This window comes from Austrofundulus limnaeus, unplaced genomic scaffold, assembly GCF_001266775.1.
Source record: "Austrofundulus limnaeus strain Quisiro unplaced genomic scaffold, Austrofundulus_limnaeus-1.0 Scaffold2175, whole genome shotgun sequence".
In the NCBI taxonomy this organism is placed as follows: domain Eukaryota; kingdom Metazoa; phylum Chordata; class Actinopteri; order Cyprinodontiformes; family Rivulidae; genus Austrofundulus; species Austrofundulus limnaeus.
Genome location: NW_013954577.1, coordinates 1 through 8,425, shown reverse-complemented (window position 1 = coordinate 8,425; position 8,425 = coordinate 1). Strand labels below are relative to the sequence as shown.

General features: G+C 38.8%; 1 protein-coding gene across 1 annotated transcript; it reads right to left on the bottom strand.

The window, feature by feature from the left end:
* Positions 1–6: 6 nt before the first annotated feature.
* LOC106537195 (serine/threonine-protein phosphatase PP1-beta catalytic subunit) lies at positions 7–6,501 on the bottom strand (the record flags this gene model as incomplete). Its single annotated transcript, XM_014034573.1, is given in 7 exon segments — positions 7–229; positions 333–467; positions 2,442–2,593; positions 2,715–2,786; positions 2,870–2,974; positions 3,058–3,288; positions 6,370–6,501. Coding segments are annotated over 7 exon segments (932 nt in total), but the record flags the coding sequence as incomplete, so codon positions are not given.
* Positions 6,502–8,425: the final 1,924 nt, after the last annotated feature.

Sequence of the window (8,425 nt, the reverse complement as noted above, 5' to 3'; positions counted from 1 at the left end):
GGTTTGGACACTCAGATAAGCCTCGTCTCTTCACTCTGAACAGGCTTACAGGGGGTTGCCGTGATGGCAGACCAGGAATGGACAAGATGAGGAGGAGAGGGGAGGCGGAGCCGCAGCTGTGTGTTCACCTCTTCTTGGGGGCTTGGGTGGTGCGGGGTGGGGTGACAGGCCGACCAGAATTGACGCCACCGTACTGGTACTTGGCCTTTTTCTCTGAGGGCTTCAGGATCTTGAAGGCAGAGAAACACAGGTGTGACACGTGAGCAACAGTTTCTGTGCAGAAAAACAATCTTTTTTTTTTCTTTTCTTTTTTTGTTGAGCATTTAGATCACCTGGAAGGAGCACATGAGGGATTCGTCCACACTCATCATGCCGCCTGCATTATCAAACTCCCCGCAGTAGTTTGGAGCAGAGAACAGTGTGACCAGTTGGCGTTTGGCAAAGAACTCGTATCCATCCTCCACAACCTGTTTTAAGACACGACATTATTCCAACGCCTACTGTGATCGATACTAAAACAAACATTTAACTTGTTGCAGAAACCAACACTTTATGGGTGAGCATACAAACCAATAAAACTTAAAATACATAAACAAAATCGTTTACCAAACTGAGAAATTATACAGGAAAAAAAGGTACATAGAAGACAAAAAAAGAAAGAAAAATCTGTAGTTTGACTATTTTCTTACAAATGCCAGAAAATAAACTGAAGATAAATTCTTGTTAAAATCTTTTACATCCAGGTTCTTAATTGAATTCCTATTTTTTTTAATTAATCTTTTTTTTCTTTTGCAGGGAACAACAAAACATTATCACCCATAGGCAACAGAGGCAGCCTACACAAGGCTTGTAGCTAAAAGCTAATTTACAGCCCTCGTCCCTGGTTAGGCTTTTTGATCCGAACAAAATAAAAGTTAATGACAAATAAATGAGTAGAGCTCAGTTACAATTTACACAAATGAAATACATTAAAATACATGTCCAGATTAATTAATTAATTAACATAAATTTCAGTGTTAATTAGGGATGCATTGATACAAAAACTTCAGCCACCAACTTTACCTTGATCCAGAAGCCGACGCTATATTGCCTTATACTGTATGTATTAGCTCGGCGCTAGTGCAACAAACAAACAAGCTAAACTGAGGTCCTCCATCCACATTTCCATTGCAGCTGAGTCATTTTTGTGTTCCCCTCTCTGTCATGTGGATGGAGGACCTCAGTGACGAGAGGAGAATGTGAAGCGCTGAGCTAATACATATAAGKCAATATAGYGTTGGSGMTARYGCDAARGCTAACAGGCTAAGCTGAGGTTCTTCTTCCATGAAGCAGCTCTGTTGTCCTCCATCCATATTTTCAGTTACAGGCTGAGTCATTTCTACCTTCTCCTCTCTGTCAACGCTCTCTGGTTTCATTTAAAAGAGTCGATCATCAGATATTGTCCAAGATCAACCTTCAGTGTGCCCCCAGGGCAGCTGTGGCTACAATGTAGCTTACCATCATCAGTGAGTGAATGTCTAAGTGTAAAGCGCTTTGGGGTCCGGGGGGGCTTGATAAAGCACTCTATAAGTTCAGTCCATGTACCATTTCAGGGTGGATATAGCTCGCTCACACCAAGGACCCATCCACGTCATCATTTACCCAAAATGCTTAGAGTGTAAATAAAATTGCTTTGTCCGTGTAATATATTTTTAAACTTTTAGTTTAAAAATGTAAAAAAACTAAACAGCCTGCAGTATTTTTACAGTCTTTATTTTACAGTTAAACTATATGTTTATCAAATAAAGTGTAATGTTACAACTAATCATGGATCCCTTTAAGGATACGAAGGTGATTTGTGTCCAAATAGCTCATTAATTGTTTGGCAACTAGCTTTTCAATAACTTTAAAGATACCTGGTAAAACTGAAACGGGTTGATAATTGCATGCATCATCATGTGCTCCAGATTTAAAAATTAGGGTCACAACAGCTGTTTTAAAGTTCTGTGGAAATTTGCMATCTTTAAGAGATAGATTTGCGAAATATGATATTGGTCTTAATAATGTTGCTTTAATCATTTTAATTAGGGAAGTATCCAAGCCAAATCTATTGTAGCTTTTGAATTGTTTAACTGTTTGATAACTTTATTGATCTTATCTTGAGCCACCTGTGTGATGTAAAGATGTGGGAGAATCTGTCACCTCTTCATGACACAGGACAGGGTTTAAAGTTTGCTGCAGGCTCATCCACTGATTTATTTTAAAGAGAATTGAATTAATTTGCAATTTCTGTATCATCATTACTAACTTCCATTTATATTTAGTTTAGCTATAGACTTACTTTGATTAGATTTCCTGTTGGTCAGCTTATTCGTGTGTTTCCAAATAAGAGAGCTGTCGCCCCGTAATTTAGCAAGCTGCATAAAATAAAAAGACCTGATGGGTAGAAGATGACAGATTACCTGGTGGGCTCTGCAGATGAGGTCCAGGTCGTGCCGGTTTAGGAACTTGCTGACCACATCGGCCCCAAATGTGAAGGAGACCCCACGGTCGTTCTCCCCCCAGCCCTGCACATCCTTATCAGGATCTGACCACAACAAGTCGCACAGCAGGCCTGACGCATTCAAACGAGAAGGAAGAGTGGAAAAAGGAGAAACACGAGGCCTCATTAACGGGTGGTTTTAGAGTGAAGACAGGTTGAAGAGGTTCAGGATTGATTCTGACTCAGACTGTACCTGTATCTGGGACGTCTGTTGGCCTCATGATCCTGCGGATCTGCTCCATGGACTGCAAATCAGGAGAAAGCCCTTAAACAGAAAATAAGGATGTAAATACGTCTTTAAACCACCGTAAGAATATTTGATCATTTTGTTTCAGAACTGCCCCTCACCTCCGTGGCAGCAGAAGATCTTCTCATCAATAATAGCAGCAATGGGGAGGCAGTTGAAGCAGTCGGTGAAAGTCTTCCATAGTTTAATGTTGAACCTTCGCTTGCCTGTAAACACATGAACGCACGTTTTCTAAATCAAACGCTGTGTCGGCACTTCACAGCCGTGTGTGTGTTAAGAGGTTACCTACACTCATCATAAAAGCCATATATGCGGTTGATTGAGGCACATTCATGGTTGCCTCTGAGCAGGAAGAAGTTCTCTGGGTATTTGATCTTGTAGGCCAGCAAAAGGCAGATGGTTTCTAGAGACTGCTTCCCTCTGTCCACGTAATCGCCCAAGAAAAGGTAGTTTGCTTCTGGAGGGAAGCCCCCGTACTCAAACAGCCTGAGAAGATCTGTGTACTGCCCGTGGATGTCACCTGAAATAGAAGATGAGAAGACGTTAATGGAGCAGATAAATGGAATAAAAATCCGTTCTAGAGGTCTGGTGGTGCATTACTGAGCATGTTGAATGGTACAGGTAAAAAAAAATGCCAACTGCCACCTCAACCATTGGGAAGAATACAAACCAACACAATCCAGGTTACATACAAGAATGAAACACACATCCAACATGTCTCCTAGGATTTAGGGTCAACCTCTTCTATCTTTGCCATCAGAAAAAGCAGAGAGGAGCTGAAGTCACTCCCAGCCAATCACCTGTTCTCTGCAGGGGAAGAGTYGTTTCATCACCCCGCCAAGACCTGCTTCCTTTTATATCTTCTTGCTCCAACTTAAGAGCTGCTCTAATTTGAGCTAAATGCTCCAGACGACTAAAGTGAGCCAAACCCAGTCAGAGGACAATAAGAACCGTCTTTCTCGAGACCAAAAAGGGAAAGCACATTTCTATGCAGTGTAATACAAGATATTGCCGAATATAAATTAAGATAAATGCTAGTCTTTGTTATTATGAAGCTGCCTGCGCCTGAGTTTAAATTGAGCAACAAAAACATGTGTTTATTGTTAAGCTCATAAGACTGGTAGGCGACATTTCATTCTATTTTACAATGCCCGGCAGTATTACGCGCACCAAACCAAAACCACAACTGGCACCAAAACACGTACAGCTAAAAGCCAAAACCTATTTTAATTTGCATCCAAGGACACAGAAACAAATGTGTTTTTGGAAATAGATGATTTAATGAACAGTTCGGGATATTTGAGACTATAGTTTTACACTGAGAGCTCTCAAAGATCTTAGCGAACTGGTTAAGTTTGATCTATTTTGATTGTTTTTATGTTATTTTATTTCATTTTATTTTAAAACTTGGGTACAAAGATTATGGTTGCTAGTTTCATGACTTTTAAAGCATTTACATCAAGGATACAAAATCAAAACTTTGGTGGACGAAGGTCCAGGTCACAAACGTCAACAAGAAAACAAACAGGCTTTGAAAAAGTCCAATACACTTTGGGATTTGAAGGTTTGTTGCCTGTGGTGAGTTTTACCGTTCCATCAGAAATAAGTTTATGGAAAACTGCTGGTATATAAATTCAGGCACATAAATTCAGAAATGACTACTTTTCGAAGCACAGAAATGCACAAGAGAACGGGCTGTATCAGAATATAACATATTTCCCCAAATATCACCTTTCATTTAGCTGATCTGATGTGATCTGTATTTTCTACTAAAACTGGCTGACAGTGTAAGTATTTATTACTATACAAACATCTTTATCTGCATATTTATGTTTTTAAACATTAAAATGTTGCTTTAGATAAAAGCAGTTTAAATTTTTCTACAGTTTTTAAAGCTTGTGTTTTGCATTGACTCAGTCAGAACTTATGTTAAAGCATGTTGCTACACTAGTGCTTCTCAAATGGTGGGGGTGTTAGGGGTGGTGTCAGTGAGTTCTTGGCCTTGAAGAAGGGGCACCACAGAAATCAGTTCATATATAAAAATAGATTTTAAATTAAATTTTAAATTAATGCAGCAAAATAAACTTATTTAAAACAGTAAAATGTAATAATACTTTTACACAATGCAGTGTTTCCCCCACCATTATCAGATAATTATATGCAGAATACTGGTTGCATAAAAGACATACAGTGGTTTGCACAGCTACAACATTAAATATTATCAAGTTCTCAATAATATAACAATTCAGGGAGGGCATGGAAACTTTAAGTTTCCTAGTGGGCGTGACAGAAAATAATTGAGAACCACTGATCTACACTAAGAGCTAATGTTTCCTGAAACAGACAGAGATATGCAAAAGCCAGAAAAAGAGAAACAGATTATTTTTTTATACAGATAGAAAAAGATCATTTTCTTAAGTTTCTTTACTTGTCCTTAATTTGTCAACATAACTCTGAATAAAAGTCAGCAATACACACCTGTGTAAAGTTACATACATGTAGCCCTCCTTATCAACACAAGGCAGTGAAGTTAGGAGAATAAGAGAGACGTAATATATGACCTGATCTGCAGCAGTGTCAAACCTGGTTACAGTAAAAAAAACTGAGATACTTGAAAGAAATGGATTTCTGCTCGAGGCTGTGCAGACACAGCTCTGTGGTCTGCACTCTGCACAGTGGGAGTTACCCACTGCTGCACTCAAGTCTTCAGAGTCACAACGGAGCGTTGTGCAGGAGCTGCACTTTTCAAATGTAGCTAACATCACTTGACATTTATGAAAGCCATAAAAAATGTGACTTATACACTGCAGCGTTTCTCCTAAGTTTCTGAGCTTGGGTGGGTAAGTCAAAGCAGGGCAGGGGGTGTCAACAAAACAAAGGATTTGAGTTTGTTTTGCTTTTAAATATCAGCAACAAACTTACAATTTTTAATACTGACACAAATTATTAAAATAATTCAATAAATTTCTGTGAGATTATCATAAGAACATTTCCAAATTTTCTTGGTATGAAAAAATATTTGTTTAGCATACGTATGAATTGAGGTATCGCCCAACACATTTCTTCATATTTATTTAACTATATAAGAAAAATGTTCAATGCATGAAGTTAACTTCTCTCTTGTATTTTCAATTAAAAAGACAAGTATCAATAAAACCATTTACCTTTACAAAAAAAAAAAGACATTTTATATCTATACTTGAATAATTGTTTATGTAGAAGTGTTTGTTATCTAGCTGTTAAATGGCGGTCAACCCCCACCCCTCGTTTTGCTGAAGTGGTTTAGTCCTGGATCTGAACAGCCAATGAGAAGAGATGTGACAAAGTTAGCAGGAAGCGCAGGTGACCAAAATAGCAGAATAGGAGTGTTAAACACTCTATCATTAACTCATTTTGTACATGTCTTGTGTTCATGTTGTTAATGCAATATTTGTACAGTGACACAAACAACACGTCCAATGCCCTGTTCAGTTTTCCAACGCCTGCTTTCAGTTTGGCAACACCTGATTTAAAAACTGCAACAAAGCCCAGCAATTAAACAAGCATAATAAAGCAGACAACGGTCATAAAAGTGCGGTAGAAACATCAGTATATCACTGACCACAAATCTTCAGGGGCGCCTCAAGCTCCAGCAGGATGGGCTGGCTGAGGAAGATCTCCCTGGATTTGATGCAGAGGCCCCGGACCTCTGCCTCTGTCATCTGAACTATCTTCCCTGGACGACATCCTCGCACTGAAGGGAGAAAGCAAAACAAAACAAATAGTCAAAGCTGTTGATTGAGAGGCAAACTCTTGCATCCTTAAATTAATCAGACTGAACCTACAGAGTTTTGTTTTGTTTTTTTTCATCTAAGAAAAATGTACTTCTAGCAGAACCACAAAGCCATTTTCCAAGCAGATAACTGTGGGTGTAATCATTCTGCACCTTAGAACTGCTTAGTCTCAGTCAGACTTCAGAACCCCACTGCTGCTTCGGCTCTGAGAGGACTCTGCTGTGTGGCTTTATTGGCTTCACAGTTGCAATGTTAGCTTAAACTTGATTTATGAAACTCTGCCACAGCTCAGGCTTATCTTAGGAAAAGAAAAGTGGGAAATGCAAACATTGGCTAAAGTCAGCAACTAAAAATGAAGGAGATGTGAAAAGTAAGATTATACATTAAACCGGCTTCTTTCACATTTTGGTTGTATGGCAGAATATACTTTCAAAACACTTTAAAACGCTCTGCATCTGTTAAGCCTTTTTTTTCTCAGTATGACAGCAAAAAAAGTTATTATAAATTGCTAACTAAAGGTGTAATGCAAACAAACAATATGTGAAATAAAACCTAGAGAACATTTATTTAGCTCTTAATTCAAATCCTAAATGTCACATAAGTAGAAACGGTCTGTTTTGGGAACTTTTGAGCAAATCTACTAATAAAAAATTATGTAATAAGTGACCATTTTTGTAATGCCTACAGCAAGACGCCCACTGAAAACTCAGATAAAGGGTGGCTGTTTCGCCTTGTGGAGCAAATGGATCTTCTGTCAGAAAGTGGTTTATTTAAATCCCTTTTCTACTGCTTGTTTTTTTTTTTTTGTGGTGGGTGGGTGTGGGGTGTTTAGGATAACTATTTCTAAAAGAGCCAAACAAGAAGCAGATCAAATGAATAATGTGATGAATGTATTAGAAAGCCAGAAAGGCTTAGTAAATGTTTTTGTGCATCTGTAACTCCACACCCACGTGTTTTCACAGCTGATTTAAACACTGTTTACACTCTGATTAGTCCTGTAATCAGGGCTGTGACAAGGAGTTCAGTGAAACAGCAAAATATAAAATCTGTATGTGTGATGAACCTGACAGCTCCAAACATTTGCTCCTCCACCATCCATTCCCAGTACTTAACACTAATTTTTCATCTAATTTATATCTAAACGCTGAAGCATGAAGCGTGACACTGCTCTTTAGCAAACCTCGCTGGTGCAGGGTGAGTTAAGCTGGGCTGGAGCTGCTTAGCTCCAACACTGAACCTTTTATTGGTTGCACTCACTGGCACGATGCTACAGGCTGGAACTTTTAAATGAGATTAGGTTCTGGGCAATGAAACAGGGCAACGACAAGGATTTGTGACTACCACAAACTAAATCATTGTTTGTGTAAATCCATGTAACTGTATGAGTGAAGCAACACTCAATCCATTCAGTTTTAATTGCATTAAGTACTGTGACTGACACAAGCTTTTACCCAAAGATCCAATGTCCTCAGACAGAAAAACAACAACAAAAATAGTCTTTATTATGTGACCTCATAAGATATTGGGCCTCATGCAAGAACATGTTCGTATTCTTATCCTAAATTTCTCTTCCTTTTGTTCGTACAAAGGGTTCGTACGAACATGTCATGTCAGATTCAACAAACTCTTCTATCTTCAGGAAAAGTGTGTAAATGAGCTGCGTAAATTCACCTGTTCGTATCCAGCTGCTCGTGCACGCGAGAGGAGATTAGCATAATTACCACCCCCCAAAAAAACCCATATAAGGCTATGTTTCCTGCCCCACGTACCAGGAAGTGTCCATTCATAAATAACTTCGCAAAGTAAAACAAAGAACTTTACGAGTTCAGAGATTGTAGTCCTGCTCTCCGAGATCGAGAAAAGAAAATCTGTTCTCTTTAGCAG